Source organism: Pituophis catenifer, unplaced genomic scaffold (assembly GCF_029215685.1).
Source record: "Pituophis catenifer annectens isolate HBS135680 unplaced genomic scaffold, rPitCat1.0.hap2 SCAF_7, whole genome shotgun sequence".
Taxonomy (NCBI): Eukaryota; Metazoa; Chordata; class Lepidosauria; order Squamata; family Colubridae; genus Pituophis; species Pituophis catenifer.
This window is the reverse complement of record NW_027256887.1, coordinates 79,243,622-79,266,848: the sequence shown is the minus strand read 5'-3', so window position 1 is coordinate 79,266,848 and position 23,227 is coordinate 79,243,622. Positions and strand designations below refer to the sequence as shown.

Sequence of the window (23,227 nt, the reverse complement as noted above, 5' to 3'; positions counted from 1 at the left end):
GGTTAGAATGCAGTACTGCAGGTTACTTCTGCTGGCTGCAGTTCGGCAGTTCAATTCTCACCGGCTCAAGGTTTGACTCAGCCTTCCATCCTTCTGAGGTCGGTATACTGAGGACTCAGATTGTTGAGGGCAATATGCTGACTTTGTAAACCATTTAGAGAGGGCTGTAAAGCACTGTGAAGCGGTATATAAGTCTACGTGCTATTGCTATGTTCCCAATAACACCCAATCTAGCCAAAGTTATCTGAGATTCTGGTAGCTTGTTATCTGAATTCTCTCACATACAACTAGCAGGACGTGACGGTACTGAAAAAGGGTCAGATGTTTTCTGGGCCAAATTAGCACAGACATCATCACCCTATCAGCAATTGCAAGAATTACTACCCTGTTTCCCCAAAAATAAGACCCAACTGGAAAATAAGTCCTAGCAGGATTTTTCAGGATGCTTTCAATATAAGCCTTACCCCCAAAATAAGCCCCCATTAAGATTGTCAGCCAGATGGGTGTATTTAGTACCGTATTTCCCCCAAAATAAGACCTAATCAGAAAATAAGCACTAATGCATCTTTTTGAGCAAAAATTAATATAAGACCCAGTTATTTTCAGGGAAACACAGTACGTCAATAGAAAGGGACTAAATTTGGATCTTTATAGGAACTATAAGGCTTGGTGGAGATGACTCATTCAGTCCTCTGTAGAACCTTTTCAGAGGAAGAACGAAGAGATTTCAAATAATTCCACTGTTATTTCTTAACGTGAAGAAGGCATGATTGATTGACCACACTCCTAGTCAGGACTGCAAGGTTGGGGCACAGTTATACCTTCCCCTCATAACACACACCAGTTTGGATTCATATGTTTTCTAAATAGCCTAAATAGCATCATTTTGAAACTCTGCACCACTGGGGTGCTTTTATCACAGTCTATTCCAATACTGGAATTTGGAGTTTGGTTCTGCAGCCCAACAAGACAGACACAGACTTCAGAGGATAATTAGAACTGCAGAAAAAATTATTACCTGCCTTCCATTGAGGACCTGTATACTGCATGAGTCAAAAAGAGGGCTGTGAAAATATTTACAGGCCCCTCGCATCCTGGACACATACTGTTTCAACTCCTACCCTCAAAACGACACTATAGAGCACTGCACACCAGAACAACTAGAACACAAGAACAGTTTTTCCCGAATGCCATCACTCTACTAAACAAATAATTCCCTCAAGACTGTCAAACTAGTTACTAAGTCTGCATTACTATTAATCTTCTCATTGTTCCTATTACCCATCTCCTCCCACTTATGACGGTATGACTGTAACCTTGTTGCTGGTATCCTTACAATTTATATTGACTGTTTCCTAATATGATTTGATTGCTTATTTGTTCCCTATGACTATTATTAAGTGTTGTACCTTATGATTTTTGACGAACGTATCTTTTCTTTTATGTACTCCGAGAGCGTATGCACCAAGACAAATTCCTTGGGTGTCCAATTTGGCCAATAAAGAATTCTGTTCTATTCTATTGCTGATCATCAGATTTTGGTATACTTTATTTATATATATGGCAATTCACAAATGCTTAATTTCAAGTACAAAATTCACCCTAAAATAATCATTTCCTGGTTGTTTCCTGAAATCCAGGCCAAAGTCAATGTGTGCCATTACAAAACAAATAACACTAGAAATCTTCAACATTCAAAGATTTCTCCATTGATTCACCTGGGCCTTGGGCCATTCTAAGAACACTGAAACTGTGAAATGGAGGCACCACAGTTTTAATCCGTTTTGTAGAGCACTTAGTAAGGACGTGGTTTCAGGGGATAGAAAAAAATCCAAGACATTGTTGGTTTAATTCTTTCGCTCTTTCACAGTATGAATCCGTCACCGGCCTAAGCCATGGGCAGGTCATAGGAAGCTGGGTATCTGCCGGTCACGTGATAATAAATCTGTGCAATGGAAACAAAAAAGCAAAAATTAAACCGGGATAATAAAACTGGCAAATTATGGGTAGGTTAATGCAAAGGTGGACCCAGCGGATAGACACTTAATTATTCACACTGATTAAGAGCATGCCTTATCTGAAGCCATTCTCTTTAAAAAGGAAATATAGGCTGATACTATTTATTTCACCTGGTGTGCTTCATCTTACATTTATCTGGCAATTTTCTGTCTGTCTCCATAGAAAATGGGATACATAGGACTCATTCCAAATCAATCATGTACAGTTAGATTAAAGGTAAAGGTAAAAGGCACAGTTTTCCCCTGTCTGATTGTGTCCGACTCTAGACGGCAGTTCTCATCTCTGTTTCTTAGCTGAGGGAGTCAGCGTTGTCTGAAGCCACTTCCATGGTGCTGAGGTCAGCCTGACTATACAACAAGGCGCACTGAATGCTGTTACCTTCCCATTGAAATGGTATCTCTTTATCTACTTGCATTAGCATGCTTTTGGAGTGCTATGTGAGCAGGAGCTGGGGCAAGTAATGGGAGCTCACCCCATCACGCGGTTGTCAGGTCTCAAACCCAGGCAGTCATCTTTCCAGCTGATAAGTTTAACCTTTAACCAGTAGACATTCAGTTACGATGGACTTTGGAAAAAGCTACTTACGTTCCATCCTTGAAATTAGGACTGCCCCCTGCCCCCCAGTGATCACATGATTGCGTTTGGGCATTTGGCAACTGGCTCGCAATTATGCTTGGTTGTAGCACACACACACACCCGCAATCACATGACCCTGCCAGTTTTGCCAGTTTCCAGCAAAAAATGCCCATGCTTAATGATTATATGACTCACTTTACAACCTTCACAAAATGGTTGTAAAATTGAATCTAGTAACTTGGTGCGTCGACTTATAAATAAGATAACCTTTATTGTCACTTTTTTGGTACATATCTACCCATAGAGATATAACATAAAGTATACATATACATACACACACACACGTAGATATAAAGATATACATGCACACCCACACACATATACATACATACCCATACCCATATATATAAATAAATACATATACCCATACACAAACACACATATATACATATACATACACACACATGTACTGTAGATATAAAGATATACATACACCCATACACACACCCATATATAAATATATACATACACACCAGGGGTGGGTTCTACTTACCTTTACTACCGATTTACAACAGGGCCATGCGCGCGCGCTTCTGCACATACACAGAAGCTTCCTGATGACATCAGGGGTCGGTGGGTGGAGCCTCCCGCTGGTTTTACTACCGGTTCTATAGAACCGAACCGGGAACAACTCACCACTGATACACACACACACACACACACACACACACACACACACACACACACACGAAGGAAAACAGGTCGTGAAGTGGATGTGTAGCGTCCCAGACAATCCTGCAGACCCTGATCAATCCTGAGGACCCTAATGACTTTATCACGAAAATTCCAGGCTCTACTGTGGTCATAAATCAAGGACTAGCCATATTGCCTCCCCCCTAGAAGTCAAGAGGCTGTACTTTGACCACTGAAACTCTCTCCATCTCTGGATTGTTTTATTAATCCAAGCAAATACCGTCCCTGTCCTACTGTCCCTATTTATTTGTATCCTTATCCTGCATTCATAATCATGTTTATACTTATATCTGTTATCTTATACGTGTTTGACAAATCAAATGAATAAATAAAATAAAATAAAATAAAAATAAATACATTCTTCTATTTAACCCAACAATTGTGTTATGTTAGCCCAGATTAAGGATTAAATCAGTGATGAAATCCAATTTTTTTCACTACCGGTTCTGTGGGCATGGCTTGGTGGGTGTGGCTTGGTTTGGTGGGCGTGGCAGGGGAAGGATACTGCAAAATCTCCATTCCCACCCCACTCTGGGGCCAGCCATCGGTGGTATTTGCTGGTTCTCCGAACTGCTCAAAATTTCCGCTACCGGTTCTCCAGAACCTGCTGGATTTCACCCCTGGGTTAAATGTATTGAAGGAAGTGGAACCTTCCTGCTGAAAGGCAGCAGGTTCGAATCTAACCTGTTTTTCAATATCTCCCAGCAAAGTACTGGCACCCAAGCGAAAGAGTTCTGGTTTCAGCCATTCCTCTCCCAATTCCTCCTTCATCAGGGAAAGCCAGATCAAGGCCTCTTTGGCTTTGCGAATGCCTCCTGCAGGTTTGAATCCAACCTTAGGAAAGACGAATAAAAAAAGAAAGACAAAACTATTATGTTAGGCTCCAAAGAAGTCACTGCAGGTGTACAGCAAATAGGAATTTGCATATAAATGCATACATCTATCTAGAGTGTGTGTGTGTTTGTGTGTGTATCTAATTTACAGAAGGATTTCTTTCCTGCCTTCCCTCTTCAAAATACAGGTGCACAAAGTGGCTTATAGGGTAATAAAATACAGTATAATGACAAGAAGAAACACACTACTAAATAAAAGACAATCACTAAAAATATAAATGGAAGCATAGAGTAGCTCTTGGAAACCAGGGAGCCCCAGACATCTGAGGAGAGATATAGTATGTATTATACGAGCACTAAAAGCCTCAAAGCCAATTTGGGGGAAACCGTAGAGTTTACTTTTAAAGAAGAAATATCTTTCTAATATTAAAACAATCTTGAAAAATTGGCATGGCAAGTTAGCCGAGAAGAAGTATTTAAATGCAACAAATAAAACTGCAGTAAATTTAAAAGGATTTGGAATGAACTATAGATTAAAAAGTGAGGGGAAGCGAGAGAGTGAATATAACTCACACGTGGCATTCACACCTGGGGAAGAGGTGAATGTCCACTGTAGACATTTAAGGCAGGGGCCACCAATATCTGGGCCGTGGCCCACTAATGGGACGTGATCCTTTTCAGAACCGGGCCACAGAAGTGGGTGGGCGAGCGTGCACCTGTGCGCATCCCCACTCGTTCTCACTCACCCCGTTCCCTCTTTTCTGCCCCCCCCCACTGGTCTGTAAAGCTAAAAAGGTTGGGGAACTCTGATCTAAGACACTTACCGTATTTTTTGGAGTATAAGACGCACTTTCCCCCCACAAAAGAGAGTGAAAATTTGGGTGCACCGAATGTAGCCCCGCCCACCTGCTCACCCGCCAGCCCCTACCCTTTGGCCTCTACCTCCCAGCAATTTACCTCCTTGCAGCAAACAGCCCGTTTCAGCTTCAGCACAGCCTGATTAGCACAAGCAGTTGATTGTCGGTTGGATCAGCCTCCCGACCCTCAGCTGATTCAGGCTGCAGGGATTGCCATTGCCTACTGCCGCGCGGAGGCAAATTGCTGAGAGGCAGTTTTTTTTTTCTTGTTTTCCTCCCCCAAAAGGGTAGGTACGTCTTATAGTCTGGAGCATCTTGTACTCCGAAAAATAAGATAATAGTCATAACCTCCTGAATATGAAGTAGAAGAGTATTCCAGACAGCAGGGAGGCATTGAAAGAATATGGCACCACCAGCCGGAAGATGGAGAGATGGAAGTTTTCCTTCTCTTCTGATTTGGAGCACCTATGAATCCTGCAATTTCCCAACTTCAGAATTCCTCAGAAAGGAGAGAGAACCAAAACTACTATATTCTCTTATGGAGCACAGTGGCTCGAATGGTTGGAACGCTGGGCAGGAGGTTAGCCATCCCGTGTTTGAGACCAAGAGCTGCTGTGTGGCAGGGTTGAGCTCCCATCCTTCACTCCAGCTCCTGCCGGGGACGTGGAAGGAGCATCTCCAAGGACAATGGTGACATCACCAGCTAATCCTTTCAACCCGGAAGCACCTCAATGCTTTTGACACGAGTGCCAAAAACTACTTCTCTTTCCTGCTCTTCCTAGTAAATCAATGCAAAGAAAAGCTCTCTAGGCTGCAAAATAATTTCTGGATTTGGTGTACGTACTTTCATTGACTCAACAAAGGTGGCACCTTCTGCTCCAATTCTGAAGGACTAATTTTGGTGGTCTTGCCCTCTAGGCTTCCAGAATAGGTGAGCCACATATAAAATAACATGTTCCATAAAAGCAACTGTTAGAGCTGGGGTGTCAAACTCGCGGCGCATGGGCCAAATGCATCATGCGCTGGCCACACCAACCGTTTTAGTGAAAAGGAAAAAAGTTGTGTTAGAGCATCTTTATGCCATTAGTAAGCAGGACATGAAGATGGGTCCCTACTGAACTACAACTCCCAGCATCCTTTTCAACTGCACCGAAAAGAACAAGCTCCACGAAGGACCACAAGCTCTCTTGTTCCCACTGCCAGCCAATGAAGCCAAGCTTCTTCTAATCTTGGAAACAATAAATAACCTTCATGAACATCAACCCCTTGATCTGAATTTCTGTATTTCCACTTCTTATCAACTTTATCCATGAGCGCACTGAGTGGGCTGTAAGAAATGATAGCCTCCATGTCAGGAAAAAGAGATGAAAAATTGCTTTAAAATAAAGAGGAGGGGGAAGAAAGAACATGATTCAAACACATCTATGGCTTGTCTTCAGTAGGGTGGGCATATATGGCAACTTTATGACCTGTGGACTTCAACTGTGGACTTTTTATCAGGTTCGCCTGATTCGCCAGTTGCGTCCCTTTCTGGATCGGGACTCGTTACGCACGGTCACTCACGCCCTTGTCACCTCACGCCTGGATTATTGTAATGCTCTCTACATGGGGCTCCCCTTGAGAAGCACCCGGAGGCTCCAACTGGTCCAGAATGCGGCCGCGCGGGTGGTGATGGGAGCAATGTGGCGCTCTCATGTAACCCCCCTCCTGCGCGAGCTGCACTGGCTCCTGGTCTTCCGGGTGCGCTTCAAGGTTTTGGTTACTATCTTTAGAGCGCTCCATGGCTCAGGACCAGGGTACTTACGAGACCGCCTCCTGCCACCAATAGCCTCTCACTGACCAGTTCGCTCCCATAGAGAGGGACTCCTCAGGGTGCCGTCGGCTAAACAATGTCGACTGATGGCCCCCAGGGGCAGAGCCTTTTCTGTGGGGGCACCTACCATCTGGAACGGGCTTCCCCCGGAGTTACAAAACATCCAAGACTTACGCATATTCCGCCGTGCCCTGAAAACATTTCTATTCCAACAAGCTGGTCTGGCCTAACTCTCCCTTTTAAATTGGCTTTTAAACTGGCTTTTAAATTGGGTTTTAGACCTCTTTAGATAAATTTGGATGTTTTAATCTTTGAGCCTAAATTACTTAATCTGTTTTTTAATAGTTTTTAACTTCTATATGTATTTGTATTTATTATGGCTGTTCACCGCCCTGAGTCCTTTGGGAGTAGGGCGGTATACAAATATGAAAAATAAATAAATAAATAATAAACTCCCAGAATTCCTGAGCCAGCAGGAATTCTGGGAGTTGAAGTCCACAGGTCATAAAGTTGCCATATTTGCTCTCCCCTGTAGAAGAGGCTTTGATGCATGTAACTTGGCTCTTTTTTGGTTTGCTTCTGAATAGAAAGCTGCTTCTGAATTTTCCATAAATTTAGTTTGTGTGGTGCAGTAATCTGATCTTAGTAGTACTAATAGTACATTACCCCTATTTTATATATAAGTAGCAACTCAACTTGTAAGGCCTTGGAACTTGACCTCAATTCCTTTCGCCACCTGAAGCATTTACATTCCCACAAATAATTCCACTTCTCCTTTCCCCAAACAAGCCATTATCCATAGTGGAATATTTTTGTCCTAGAACCATAAAAGATTTGGCTACTATTCCCATGCTGTTTCACAGCATTTCATTATTTTGTTTAATAAGTTCATCTCTCGGACTTTTTTCCCGGTCACCTTGTATTATTAGAAGTAATAAGTTTCTCTGGGCTAGGAATTCCCCAACAGAAAAACCAATTTGTGTGTGTCCTTCAGTATTGACAGGAAAAAAGAAGTTTATTTCCTATTATGCCAAATACTTTTTATATTGCCGCGACAGCTTATCATTCAATAAATGTTAGTCTGCAGCCCACTTCCATCCTTGGGAGAAGTTTAATTTCTGCATTAACCTGTTTTTACTAGCCGATGCCTTTGCAGAAAAGCATCTGTTGTGGGAGCTGAATTGGTTTGTTAAAGAAAGCATTTAGGAATCTCCTGTCAATGATAAAAATGGTCTTTGTCTAATAAAAAGATATAGACTCAGTTTGCACGTATTTTTCATTATTATTGTTTTCAGAGTGAGTACATGCATGGGATTCTTTTGGTTAACAGAATTTTATTTTGTTGTTAATTTTGTTGCTTGTATCCTTTTGATTTATATTGATATTGTTTCCTAATTGCTTATTTGTACCCTATGACTATCATTAAGTGTTGTACCTTATGATTCTTGATGAACGTATCTTTTCTTTTATGTACACTAAGAGCATATGCACCAGTGGTGGATTGCTACCGGTTCTCCCTGGTTCTTGCGAACTGGTGGTGGAATTTTGAGTAGTTCGGAGAACCGGTAAATACCACCTCTGCCTGGCCCCGCCCCCAATCTATTCACTGCCTCCCGAGTCCCAGCTGATCGGCTAGAAGAAATAAATCAGGGTTCACTTGACAAAGAAGGGAAGGAAAAAAAAACAAGACACCTTAGCTTTAAATAGGGGAGACATGATAGCAGTGTTCCAATATCTCAGGGGTTGCCACAAAGAAGAGGGAGTCAAACTATTCTTCAAAGCACCTGAGGGTAGAACAAGAAGCAATGGGTGGAAACTAATCAAGGAGAGAAGCAATTTAGAACTAAGGTGAAATTCCTGACAGTTAAAACAATTAATAAGTGGAACAACTTGCCTGCAGAAGTGGTGAATGCCCCAACACTGGAAGTTTTTAAGATGTTGGATAACCATTTGTCTGAAGTGGTGTAGGGTTTCCTGCCTGGGCAGGGGGTTGGACTAGAAGACCTCCAAGGTCCCTTCCATCTCTGTTATTCTATTCTATTCTATTCTATTCTATTCTATTCTATTCTATTCTATTCTATTCTATTCTATTCTATTCTATTCTATTCTATTCTATTCTATTCTATTCTATTCTAAATTGAGAAGCCAAGAAGCCTCCCAACTGATCGGCTAGAACCGATCCACTCCTTATAAACCACTCGGTGGTGGTAGATTGGCAACTGAGGCCAAGCTGCCTGAAAGTAGTTTCCAATGCTCTCGGTGGTGACAGAGCAGCAAAAAACTGTTTAAAATCTTGCCGTGGCGCTTTTCAAAAAGTCGTCTTACAGCAGTAAAAGGCAGTGTGGTGGTAGACCAGTGCGCTCCAAAAACAAATGGGTAGACCGGTACGGCACTGCAAGCAGTTAAGAGCCTGGTAGGTTTGTCACATGACCATCAAACCACGCCCATAAAATAAGCCACGCCCACAGAACCGATAGTAAAAAATTTTAGAACCCACCTCTGATATGCACCAAGGCAAATTCCTTGCATGTCCAATCACACTTGGCCAATAAAAATTCTATTCTATTCTATTCTATTCTATTCTATTCTATTCTATTCTATTCTATTCTATTCTATTCTATTCTATTCTATTCTATTCTATTCTAAATTTCTGCCCAACGAATTCTCTTTAAGTGTATGAGAAAGGTGCTTTTTCAAGAGGCAACTGGACTTTCTTCGTTTTTCCTTGAAGATGTTTCGCTTCTCATCCACGAAGCTTCTTCAGATCTGAAGCTTCGCTGAAGTTACTTTTTTCAATGTCATTGCAACTTCGAACAGTCACAAAACAAATGGGTTACAAGGACTATCTGTAAGAAGCAATTCGTAACTGCATCACACTGCCACATCTCAAAAGCTAAAGAACAATGGCCACAGGAACGTAGGTATCTACAGAGGGATGGGGAATTATCTGCACGATATGATGGCATTTATGCAATGACCAGTCACACAAGATCTTTTGACATAATTGTGGCTGATAATAGATGCCGTTGAGTTTGGCCCCCAGGTGTCATTTTTTCACATATCAAATAGGCAATCTAAGTGATTTTTTTAAAGCCATCTAGGCCAAAATTGTAAAAGCTTTCTCAATGGATTCTGGATGAAAAATGCATGAACAAAATGAATGAAAAATGTCCGTGTGTCTAGCCTCCCTTCTTTGATCAAGAAATATGTATCTCTGTAAGTGATTAATCCTTCAAAACTGTCATGTTTATTGTGCGTGGTTTCCCCAATGGTGTGGGGCTTTTTTTGTGTGTTTTATTTTTCTTGGAAACAGTCAATTTTGAAGCCAAAGATTCGAGGAAGAGAAATGCTTAAAATCTTCTGTTGAATCATTTATGTCATTGGATCAGGTGCTTTATCTTGAAATGGATTGTTGCTGAGATCTGGAGAACTATGTAAAGTTCTAACAGAGATATCACGAGGGCAAGGTTGGCTCAAAGTTAAGGGAAAGGGAAAGGTTCCCCTTGCACATATGTGCTAGTCGTTCCTGACTCTAGGGGGTGGTGCTTATCTCCGTTTCAAAGCCAAAGAGCCAGCACTGTCCGAAGATGTCTCCGTGGTCATGTGGCCGGCATGACTAAACGCCAAAGGCGCACAGAACGCTGTTCCCTTCCCACCAAAGGTGGTCCCTATTTTTCTACTTGCATTTTTACGTGCTTTCAAACTGCTAGGTTGGCAGAAGCTGGGACAAGTAATGGGAGCTCACCCCGTTACACGGCACTAGGGATTCGAACCGCTGAACTGCCGACCTTTCAACTGACAAGCTCAGCATCTTAACTACTGAGTCACCGCATCCCTTTAGAATGCAGTATTGCAGGCTAATTCTGCTGACTGTCAGCAGTTAAATCTACGGCGCCTCTATTTAATTATTTTTTTAAAATAATGTTTGTATTCACATTTCATTTTGTCCCTCTTTTGGCATCCTCTTGGGGGCCCTCCAGACAAATGACAGCAATGCTGCACCCCTGAAATGTTCAGAAACTTCTGAACCCCCTCTGTTTAGACAGAGAGTTGGGTATTCAGACGGGAGGCAAAGAACTGGGTAGCAACAATTTAATGAAGAGAGGAATTCACTGGAAAGGCCATGACCGAGATCATCAAGCTCTGAGGCCACCATAAAAAAATTAAACTCAGCAGTGCTACCTATAATAGTGACCAACCTCTTATCAACAGAAGATTGGAGGAAGGGAATCGTGTCTCCTTCATTTATTCATTTATTCATTTATTGGTTCGATTTATATGCCGCCCTTCTCCGGAGACTCAGGGCGGCTTACAATGCGTTAAGCAATAGCCTTCATACTTTTGTATATACCTGCTTAGTAGGGCTTTCGGCCCCCCCCCAGTGTTCTTTTTTATACAAAGTCAGCTTACTGCCCCCACAATCCAGGTCCTCATTTTACCTACCTCGAAAGGATGGAAGGCTGAGTCAACCTTGAGCCTGGTGAGATTTGAACTTGCAGTAATTGCAGGCAGCTGGTGTTACTTAACAGCACTTTAGTCTGCTGCGCCACCAAGGCTCTTTCATGAAAAGTTTCCACAGTTTCAAAAGTTAAATAAAGCTAAATGTTGAAGCTTTGAACATCAACCTTTAGGTAGCAGAGAGAAGAAGCAAGGCATGAAGTTAATCAGAAGAGTGCTTCTCTTATAAGATTTTGTAGGACCGGCTCTACCGCTAGGCAGAAAGGAGAAAATAAGTGATGAAATCATAAAAGGAAGCACATTGGTATTGATTTAACACTTCCATGTTGTATTTTATTCCCAAGGAAAGGATTTATGAGTGTCAGCTTTTTTTTTTTACTTGTGAGCCCAATATAAGCCCTACCCCTCAAATAAGCCCTAGTTAAGACCCTGCCCATTCCGGGGTGCACGGGGTCGGGCAAGGTGCATGGGTAAAAATCAAGCTAGGGTGGGGATGGGGGATGGGGGATGGGATGTCAAACCCTGAAGCTGACCTGACTGAAGCCATTTTGCCGCTTCAGTGTTGCCATACTGGAGCTGAGGGATAGGGAAGGAGGAATAGAGAGAGCTGGGGTTTTGTAGCCAAAACAAAATACTTTCCCTTGAGAACCAAGGACATTCTGCCAGTGATGTTACCCGGCAACCGGACGGCACCTCAATTTGACCATGTGATTGATTGTTTGGGGAGAGAGAAAAAACCTTTCACTTTTAATTAGGTGAAAATTGTGGGAACCTTCAGAGTCGGTTTTCACCAGATCTGTGCCAATATGGTATATCTAATAAAGCTATTCTTTGAGGAATCTAACTGCCTCGGAGTTTTGCTTGCTATGGGTGTATTACTTGGAACCCTGACAGATGAGCTATCATGTTACCTTATAGCCAGTTTTCCAGTAGTAGTCTCTAATAGCTCTCACCATGACCAGCCCCACTGGGAAAATAGCATTCACCGCTTCTTTTCCGGTAGACGTCTTGATAAAATCGGACCCTTAGGAAGAGAAGGGAGGAGAAAACTTTATGTCAGCAAAATATAATATCAGAACTCCTCGATTTAAGGTTCGTTGTCAATACTGATCCCCTCTCTTTTCAAAGGCAGGAAATAATGGGATTTGAAACAACAGCTGTGATGGAAAATCGCTTTCAGTTCAAAAGAGCCTTGGTGACGCAGCAGACTAAAGTGCTGTTAAATAGCACCAGCTGCCTGCAATTACTGCAAGTTCAAATCTCACCAGGCTCAAGGTTGACTCAGCCTTCCATCCTTTCGAGGTAGGTAAAATGAGGACCCGGATTGTGGGGGCAATAAGATGACTTTGTATAAAAAAGAACACTGCTTAGGAAGGGCTGAAAGCCCTACTAAGCAGGTATATACAAAAGTATAAAGGGTATTGCTTAACGCATTGTAAGCCGCCCTGAGTCTCCGGAGAAGGGCGGCATATAAATCGAACCAATAAATAAACAATAAATAAATAAATAATTCCCAGCCAACAGTCTTTCTCTATTCTGTTCCACACTGCATTTTCATTTACTTTTCAAAAGTCAGCATCTATCTATCTATCTATCTATCTATCTATCTATCTATCTATCTATCTATCTATCTATCTATCTATTATAGCCACCTGTCTCAGACAAGGAACTCGGAGTGATGAATCACAGAATAGCAGAGTTGAAAGGCACCTGGGAGATCTTCTAGTCATTGTGCATTGTCTGTTGTTATACTTTCAGAAATTAGTCAGCCAACATTTTGACAACTAAATTTGCGGATGACATGACAGTGGGTGGGGCTCATTAATAAGAACCATGAGTCTGCTTATAGAAAGGAAGTACAAGGGGTGTAAAGAAAATAATCTTACATTTAACACCAAAAAAACTAAAGAACTTATAATTGACTTCAGGAGGAAAAGAGATGTACATTTACCATTGTACATAAATGGTGAGGAGGTGGAGAGGGTGGGTAGTTTTAAATTTCTGGGCATTTATATCTCGGAGGATCTCTCATGGACTATGAATGCTGACATGCTTGGGAAGAAGGCACAGAAGAGGCTGTACTTCCTGAGAATGCTCAGGAAGATAAATCTATCTCAGCATCTACTTCTGTCCTACTATCGCATCACCATTGAGAGTGTCCTGACATACGGCATTCTTGTATGGTATGGGAGCAGCTCTGCAGAGGATATAAAAGCTCTACAGAGAATTATTAAAACGGCCCAGAATATCATCAGGGTCCAGCTACCAGCCCTGGACGACATCTTCGCATCTCGCTGTTTGAGGAAGTTGCACAACATTCTCAGAGACTCTTCTCATCCTGCTTACAATCTTTTTGGACTGTTGCCTTCTGGCAGGAGATACAGAACAATTAAAACTCGGACCACACGGTCTTCTGAATAGTTTTTATCCCACAGCTATAATTGCACTCAACAATGAACTAAAGGGCCACCATCAGTGAGCTGTTAGACAGCATTACTTGATCTGTTGTGTGGATGTTTGGGTGGTTTAGGGGTGGGGAATTTTTGGTGGGTGGGAGTGTGTCTGGGGATTGTCATGTGTGTTAGGCTTGGTCTCTGGGTGTTGTGTGAATTTTGTTGTATGGGTATACTGTGTGTATATACGTACAATGACAATATATATTAAAACAAATGATCTTGACAACTTTCCTAAGAATGCTACAGATTACCAGATTAGATTTTACCCCTATATTTTCTATACCAGTAGGACTTTCATATCATTGACATCTGAAATACAGATAGTCCTCAGTTTACGACCACAATTGAGCCAAAAATTTCTGTTCTTACCACAGTTGTTAAATGAATCACTGCAACTGCTGAATTAGTTACACGGTTATTAAATGAACCTGGCTTCCCCATTGATTTTGCTTATCAGAAGGTCACAAAAGGTGATCACATGACCCCGGGACATTGCAATCGTCATAAATATGAGTCAGTTGCCAAACGTCTGGATTTTGATCATGTAACTTTAGGGATGCCACAACAGATGCAAGTGTGAAAAATGGTCATAAGTCGCTTTTTTTCAGTGCCATTGTAACATGGAATGGCCACTAAATGAACTGTTGTAAATAGAGGACTACCTGTACTTATTTTGCATGGTTACACCAAAGAATTTTTATTTACACAAAACATTACTCTTCCTCCTATCTTTCCACTCTGTTTTACCTATGGAACCAACTCCCACTATGAAAAGATGACAGTGTACTCAGTACCCCTACCTCTCAGGTACCTTCCACCTATTTTTGTCTCTATTTAAGACCTAAGCATAGGGGAAAGCAGCAGTGAAATCCAAATTTTTTTACCACCGGTTCTGTGGGCATGGCTTGGTGGGTGTGGTGTGGCTTGGTGGGCGTGGCAGGGGAAGGATACTGCAAAATCTCCATTCCCACCCCACTCTGGGGCCAGCCAGAAGTGGTATTTGCCGGTTCTCTGTACTGCTCAAAATTTCCGCTACCGGTTCTCCAGAACTTGTCAGAACCTGCTGGATTTCACCCCTGGGGGAAACCCTCAATTAATATAGAACTGAGAATAAACCGTCAAGATCATTATCCAGAAAACACTTCAAGAGACGAGGCATAGACAACAAGGCTTCTCTAATGTTTTACAAACTTGGCAACTTGAAAATGTGTGGATTTCATATAAAGAACGGTTGCTGGAACTGGGTATGTCTAGTCTGATGAAAAGAAGGACTAGGGGTGACATGATAACGGTGTTCCAATATCTCAGGGGCTGCCACAAAGAAGAGGGAGTCAAGCTATTCTCCAAAGCACCTGAGGGCAGGACAAGAAGCAACAGGTGGAAACTAATCAAGGAGAGAAGCAACCTAGAACTAAGGAGAAATTTCCTGACAGTTAGAACAATTAATCAGTGGAACAACTTGCCTCCAGAAGTTGTGAATGCTCCAACACTGGAAGTTTTTAAAAAGATGTTGGACAACCATTTGTCTGAAAGGATATAGAGTTTCCTGCCTGAGCAGGGGGTTGGACTAGAAGACCTCCAAGGTCCCTTCCACCTGTTATTCTCTTCTCTTCTCTTCTCTTCTCTTCTCTTCTCTTCTCTTCTCTTCTCTTCTCTTCTCTTCTCTTCTCTTTGATTTCAACTCGCAGAATTCCCAGGCAGCATGGAAAATACTGATCTGGATGCATTTGACTTCATTTGATACTACTTATGTCCTTTGCCATTTCACTACGTTGTCTGCCCCACAGAACTTTTCTTAAAGAGACGAGAAAGTTCCCTCTTTAGAAAGAAAAAAGTAAACTTCTTTGCATCAACTCGTATGTTCTCCCTCCCCTCATTTTTTTTATAAAAAAAATCACAGAGTTTAAGCCCTTTTGTTTAAGTCTTCCACCCCTATCTCCCACTTCCTCCTATCGGAGTAAGGTAAGTCAAAGCTTTTATAAGTCTGATAATTAGAAATCTCAATGGTATGGTTTCATTAAAAACTTTCATTAAACAACATCTGCCCTTGTATAGGGTCTCATAATCAATTTGGTCAAACAGAAGGGCTTCTAATCGGCTGTTGATAAAAATAGAAGATGAAATTTTAATTCTAATAGATTAACCACAAACTCAAGATAGTCTTCAAAATCCATCTCGCTGTATTCTCCAGTGGATTTAACGACTATTCAGCAACTCATTACTAAATAGAACAAGATGAACATTTTCCAGTTCATTAAAGAAATGTACTATGTATTTTTGCATTGTCCTCATGATTCGTTACAAGGGGTCTTAATTACAAGATAATGGATAATGGTTATTAAATGCAGGCTCCGGTAATGAAGCTCTATTCATTTGCAAGCCTCGGAGACCGCAAAGAGGGGAAAATAAAATTACTAGCTTCAAAAGATTAACGGATCAAATTATTATTCAATTTTGAAAATCTCATTCAGACTTTGCAGAAACAAGAAAGGATTTTTTTTTTAATAGTAGTATTAGGATTATAGTGAAACACTTATTTTTAAAAAATAAAATAATATCTTAAGGCTATTAGCAGAATAATCGGCTTCGGATGTGATTATCAAAATACAGCCAATTTAGCAGCGTCTTCTAACAATGAAAACAATGCACTATTTTACTTCATGAACAAATTCTATTTATGATTCAGGAGAGAGTTTGCTAGCAGGATACTATAAAGAACTCAGAAGATGGATGCTGGCATGGAGCTTTACAATATAAAGGTATTATTCACATTTTATATTTCTCTAATGAAAACAGGGAGAGGGAGAGAAATGGAAGCTTTGCTGTTAAAATGGAGGCTCTTAAACGTATTTCATATTAGTTTTATAAATAAGGTGTTTCTGGCTATATAATTCACCTGTCAATGGTTTTTTTTCTTTTTTTCTCAGGTTGGTAAGGAAAAAAAAAGAACAAAGTTTCGGCAAACAAGAAAGGCTCGAAGTTTGATTCCACTGTGGGAAGCAGCTGTGATGAGCAGCAACAGAAATTCTAGGTATCAAGAGCAAAAGTCAAGTTTGGGAACAACATCGAATGAAACTCAATCTGTGTTGAGCTTTAGAACAATCAAGGATAATGCAAGGTCAAAGCACATAATGAGGTGGTGTTTCGAGAACAAAAACTCTTACTTTGCATCACGCAAAGGAGGACAAAAGAAGCCAGGTTTATTTAAAAAGTACACATATTAACACATTTGTACAGAAGGAAATAAAAGTCATAACTGAATCAGAAATATAATGCAGCTCATCATGCTGAAAAGACTGGGTGAGGCTAACAATCATGCTACGCCAAAATGTAGTTTGTTTTAGTTGATTGTGTTACACAAACCTAGCCACTGTTTTAAACAGGGTTTATTTATTTATTGGTTCGATTTATATGCCACCCTTCTCTGGAGACTCAGAGCGGCTTACAATGCATTAAGCAATAGCCTTCATACTTTTGTATATACCTGCTTAGTAGGGCTTTTGCTGCCCCCCCCCCAGCGGTGTTCTTTTTTATAAAAAGTCAGCTTATTGCCCCCACAATCCGGGTCCTCATTTTACCTACCTCGGAAGGATGGAAGGCTGAGTCAACCTTGAGCCTGGTGGGATTTGAACTCGCAGTAATTGCAGGCAGCTGGCAGCTAAGTGCTACTTTAACAGCACTTCAGTCCGCTGCTCCACCAAGGCTCCTTTATGGTTTAGCATGCTGTACAAATCCAGCCAATTGTGATTCATTCCATAAACAAGGGTTAAATAAATCATAGCTCAGCAGAGGGTGCCAATCTGGCTCTTGCAACCAGGTTCTGTCTGCTATCCAGGTGTTAAATAATGGAAAGAGGCGACATCCAGGTATTTTGTTTTCTTTTTTAACAGATCTTTATCTTTATTGCGAACTTGAGCAATCGATTTTCCAGGTGGAACACTTCAAAAAGCAAGAATACCTAGGCATGTGATCAAGAAGCCTCAATAATTAAATCTGGAGTCGCAATTTGAGAAAAAGTCACAGGTTCTTCCTGGTTATGAATTTGCGAATCAGAAATTTCTTCGATAGATCAAAAATGGTTATTTTATATGGGAAGCTACTTCCCAAGTCTTCTCTCCAACATTCTCAGATAACCCCCCCCCAAGTGGCCTCAACGACTCTCTAAAAGGATGCAAATGACCAGCTCTCTGCAAGGAATATAAATCCTTCCATTCCAACCAATCGGAAGCAGAAGCTTCTTGGATGAGAAGTGAAACATCTTCAAAGAAAAAACAAGAACGTCCAGTTGCCTCTTGAAAAGGCACCTTTGGGACGTTTGTCCTTTTGTTTGTATCCCGCCTTTCTTATTTTTACAAATAACTCAATAAGGCTGTTGTGACCCAGGCCCAAGTAGGTATTATCAGACGCAATCAGTTCGAAAACAAACAGACTTTATTAGAACAGCTGAGAATTAACTCAATCTCAGCGTAGTCCAAACTAATTCAAAACAAATTCTTCATAACACAATTCTTCAGCCTTATCACCAACCTTGGTCTAATTAGGCAACCTGCCAAAGGCTTTTCTTGGCAAAAGTTCAGAAGCAGAAGACAAGAAAGAAATGCAGCAAGACAAGAAACAAATCTATCAATGTTGTTTTCCGACAAAGAGCCCAAGAGCCGTTGCTGGTCTTTTCAGCCTTATGGGAGGGGCCAATCATCTCTTGGCCTTACTAATGAGTTGTCCTTTTTGCTTTAGCTGCTCTTGCCTTCTGGCAGCTCTTCTCATGTGTGCACTAGGAACAGGCTCCTCCTGTTCCTCTGCCACTCTGATGTCAGCCTCTGGAGGCTCCAGAGTCCACACATCACTCCCAGATGGCCCTGGCCCCATCTCTGCCTCCGACGCAGAGCCCTCATCCGGGCCTTCCCCAGCCTCCAGGACTGGCCCATGTTCTTCCTCAGCCTCCTCACTGTCCGACTCCACTGCCAGCTCCGCAGGCTGCTGGCGGACCACAACAGCGGCGAACATACCCAACACATCTTCCTCCTTCTATTTTCTCCACAACAATCCTGTGAGGTGAGTTGGACTGAGGCCCAAAGTTACCCAGCTGGCTTTCATGGCCATGGTTGGACTTGAATTCATGGTATCCCGCTTTCTAGCCTGGTGCCTTAACAATATAACAACATTCCTAGAACAACATTCCTAAAAGCTGCCAGAACATACGATAGGAAAGATCAGAAGTAAATGCACATTATTTGCTACCTCTGAATACTGTACTGGATACTGTACCGCAACCAAAGCGGAGTTGCTTTTTGGAAATCATTGGATTTTGGAAATCATTGAACCAGAAATAACAACCCAAAAGAAAAATGCTGATAGGCAATATCTATTAATAAAAACCATATGAGTGTAGGCTCCATGTTACCACTCCCTTTCACTGCCAGCATAATAAGGCAAAAAAAAGGGGGGGGAAACAAAGAAAGCATTTCTGGAACGTGTAAATGGCAAACATTTATGTGATTAAAACTGGAGCAAAGTATTTAGCTGGCTGTAGACAAGAACAATATTAGGGAGCCATTATTAAGCAGTAAAGAATAATAAACAGCATAGCAATCATGGCGTAATCGCAATCTTTATGTTTCAGTTATGCTCTAAACCCCCTCGGGATGCCATTATCTCCCAATAATCTCAGATTGCTTAACGTTGCTTTCCTCTTAATAAAGAGTAAGAACCCAGTCTGCAATTTAAAATAATGCAGAGCGACCAGCCGGATGTTATCACCTTGGCATCTCTTCCAATTTCTCTTAGGAAAATCCAAATTCGGTGGGCTCAACATTAAGCAAAAGCCATCTCACCTCTCCATTCTCAGGTGAAAACAGGATGCAACCCACCTGTATCCTGCCAGACTATGAGAAGGAAAGGCTTTCTCATGGAAGAAAGGAGCATGTCTGTTGTGGCCTGCCAGCTGCCAGAGAAGCTGGCGGCAGACTCGGACGATGAGGAGGTTGGGGAGGAATTTGGGCCAGTTCTGGAGTCTGGGGAAGGCTCTGATGGATGCTCTGCGTCGGACGCAGAGATAGAGCCAGGGCCATCCGACATTTCTCAGCCACCAGAGAGGCAGCTGCCTTTGGAGGCTGAGATAAGTGAGGAGGAAGAACAGCTGGGACCTGTTCCAGATGCACATATGCGCAGAGCAGTTAGGAGAGGAAACAACAGAGGACAAGGAGTCGACTTGGGAAGCAAAGCACACGTGGATGCTGAATGGCTCCTCCCTGGCTGTGGAATAAGTAGAAGGAAAGGGGAGTGGTTGTTGTAGGAGACAACAGTTCTTATTTCTGAAGATTTTGCTCATTGCGTTTCGTGCCATAGAGACTGCTTGGTAGAACTTAATTTGCAGCCTTTCGTCTTGGGAGCTCACGGCCTTGAAACTATCCCAAGGAACTGATAAGGTCTGTACTGCAGTTAACTCCTTGAAGGACTAATGCCTGGACTTTTTGATGGGTGAATGCAATTAATTCACAAAAGGAAAATAAAGAGGGTTTTTGGTCTGAAAAAGAAGTGGCATTTGCCGGTTCTCCGAACTACTCAAAATTTCTGCTACCAGTTCTCCAGAACCTGTCAGAACCTGCTGGATTTCACCCCTGATGTGAAGTTTCCGAAAGATGCCCTAATTAATTCATGAGCCACGAGCCAAACTTCAAAAGAAATACAGTCATTTATTAGGAGCACCATTTTGGCAGTTAGAACTAATCCCACGTAGATTTACATTCCCCCATGAACCTGTCTTTCCCCTCCTCCCTGGCCATGTCATAAATCACATTCTCCAATTAACCACTTTGACTGACTGTGAAACCCAAAGCTCTCCTACTGATTGCAGTAGAAAGGCATCTGTGGAATGTAGTTTCAGTTAGGGAAATCAATCAGCTCCATCAGTTCTCCCTCCCTCCTGCTCATGGCAACTTGAAAGCTTTGCAAGTTGACATCTGGATCACATGACCTCGGGACACTTCAACTGTCATAACTGCATGCCAGTTGCCAGGCGTCCAAATTCGGATCATGTGACTATGAGGATGCTGAATCGGTCATGTGGAAAATGTTCATAACTCATTTTTTCAGAGCCACAGAAACTCTGAACGGTCATTAAATGGTTGAAAGTTAAGGACTACCTGTACACCTTTAAAAATTGGTGGCTCGATTTCCCTCAAACTTTTTTTTTCTTTTCCGTGTCCTGCTTTTTAAATTGTTGGCATGGAGAGCCGTTTTTATGGTTTTTATGAAAACTATTTTGGGCACTCTTCACAGAAGAATGGTAAAGATATCTCTTAAATCAAACTCACAAAAAAAACCCCTACTGTTCTTGTCATTATAAATATCCCGTACACATCGATGTAATCTAAAAAATGAAAGCAACTGACAGAAAAAAATGTTATTATTATTACAGTATAATAATAGTTAAATAAATAGTTATCATTTGCCTATTTTGCAACTTGCTTTGAAGTGAAACACCTCTTTCTCCAATCCAGTAAATATGATTTTCGTTGGCCTCCCATCAAAATACTGATTTTTTTTATTTTGAACAAAATACACCAATGCTTAGCTTTGTCAAAACTGCAGCCTCAAATGTTTTCAAACAAACCCCCCCCACCCCCAAAAGCAATATTGTATAAGATACAGATATTTCCCAAAACCCGATTTAACTTTGCTATTTTCCGGTGTCAGCAATAAGTTGTTAGCTAATTTTATTAATAAAAAAAAACCTATTGTCTACCAAACTGGCAGGAAAGTTGCTGAAATGGAAAAAACGAGCTGCTCGAAATGGATTGAGAAAAATATATTACACTGAACAAAGCAAGCAGGAAAATTAGGCTCCTTTGAAAGTGCTATGAATTTTAAGCGTAACTTTTTTAAAAAGGCGGATATAAAAAACACACATGCACCCAAGATCATCACACTTCAATGTCAACTTCAGTGTATTTTTCAATAGTTCCCAATAAAAGCACTTGAACTGTAATAAAAGAGCATGCCTTAAAGGAAGGCAGAAATATATTCGGATTTGAACCTTTGGGCTTTAAAGTTTGAATGCCCAAACACTTCTGTGTCCAACTTCAAAGCCTCCACCAAAAAGGCTCATTTTTATTTTTGCTCAGAATAAACAACTAAGCTTTAAAAGGAAATGTTATGTCCCTGTGACTTATCCTAATAGAGCTTTCAACACACTCGGTCTATTACGGATTCACATAGCTAGAGAGACTAGCTCCAAATAAGTATATTTTTGTAACTGAGATGTGGGGAGTGTAATGAGTGAGGGCTATGAGGCAAATATTTTCTCTTAGATCTCATTTCTAAGTTTTAGATAAGATGGATTTTAAAGGTGGGAATCTGAGTGATGTTTGGAGTTTTTACACTTTCCGGCAATGCAGAGGTTACACTTAGAACATAGACCAATAGTTGGAAGGGACCTCGGAGGTCTTCTAGTCCAATCCACTGCTAGAGAAAGAGACCCTATATCATTTCAGACAAATGGTTGTCCAGTCTCTTGTTGAAAATCTTCGGTGATGGAGCACCCACAACTTCTGAAGGCAAACCATTCCATTGGTTAACTGCTCTCATGGTTAGGAAATTTCTCCTTGCTTCTCTCCTTGGTTAGTTTCCAACCATAATTTCTTGTCTTGCCTTTTGGTGCTTTGGAAAATACTTTGACCCCCCACTCGTCTTTGTAGGAGCCCCTCAAATATTGGAACAGTGCTTAGAATTATAAACCGTGCTTAGAACTGTAAACCACAGTCTACCAAGTTTTTCAGTTTCGGCACCACAATAGATTGGCCGAAGACTGAGGGCTGTTTTGAACATCACTTTCTCCCTAATTCATCTTGATAAGACTCTTACTATGACCACCAGACAATGTTTATTTGCTTATTGCCTGTTTGTGTGTTTCTAGCCATCATCTTTATAAATGCAAGATTGTGAAAACACACTTGCAAACATGAAGTCACGTTCTTGCAAGATCGCCAAAACTGAACATTACAACAAAAATGAACAAACTTTATGAGGCCAGAGACCACGTTTGTTTTCATTACTGCATTATTTGTTTGGTTTCTAGGGAATCTGCAGGTTGTGGCTGTTTCCTCTCCAATTTGGGGAAAATGAAGAAATTTAAAGAAAATAGCTGTGAAAGCTTATTTTCCACAAAAATAGAAAAAAGAGGGAAAGAATTTTGGCCATCCAATCTCAGAGGTACAATCTAAGAGACAGACTACCTGGGTCTTTGCAGGGGAGAGCAAGAGACTGTGTATGTGTCATGAAGTTTTTTTTTTTTTTTTTTTTTAATTTTGATTTATATGCCGCCCTTCTCCGAAGACTCAGGGCGGCTTACAATGTGCTCAGCAATAGTTACCACACAAATAACACAAGTCACATATCAAATCAATTAAGTATCAAATAAGTAATTCCCATAAGGGATGTGGTGGCTCAGTGGCTAAGACACTG

General features: G+C 41.3%; 1 protein-coding gene across 1 annotated transcript in view; it reads right to left on the bottom strand.

The window, feature by feature from the left end:
• Window positions 1–1,830: 1,830 nt before the first annotated feature.
• DERA (deoxyribose-phosphate aldolase) overlaps window positions 1,831–23,227 on the bottom strand; it is a 58,831-nt gene continuing 37,434 nt past the window's right edge. The window contains exons 7-9 of the mRNA XM_070947153.1: window positions 12,221–12,333; window positions 4,033–4,182; window positions 1,831–1,945 (exon numbers count right to left, since the gene is read on the bottom strand). Of these exons, the coding sequence (XP_070803254.1) occupies window positions 1,889–1,945; window positions 4,033–4,182; window positions 12,221–12,333 (320 nt within the window). The 3' untranslated portion in view covers window positions 1,831–1,888. The remainder of the gene's footprint in view (window positions 1,946–4,032; window positions 4,183–12,220; window positions 12,334–23,227) is intronic.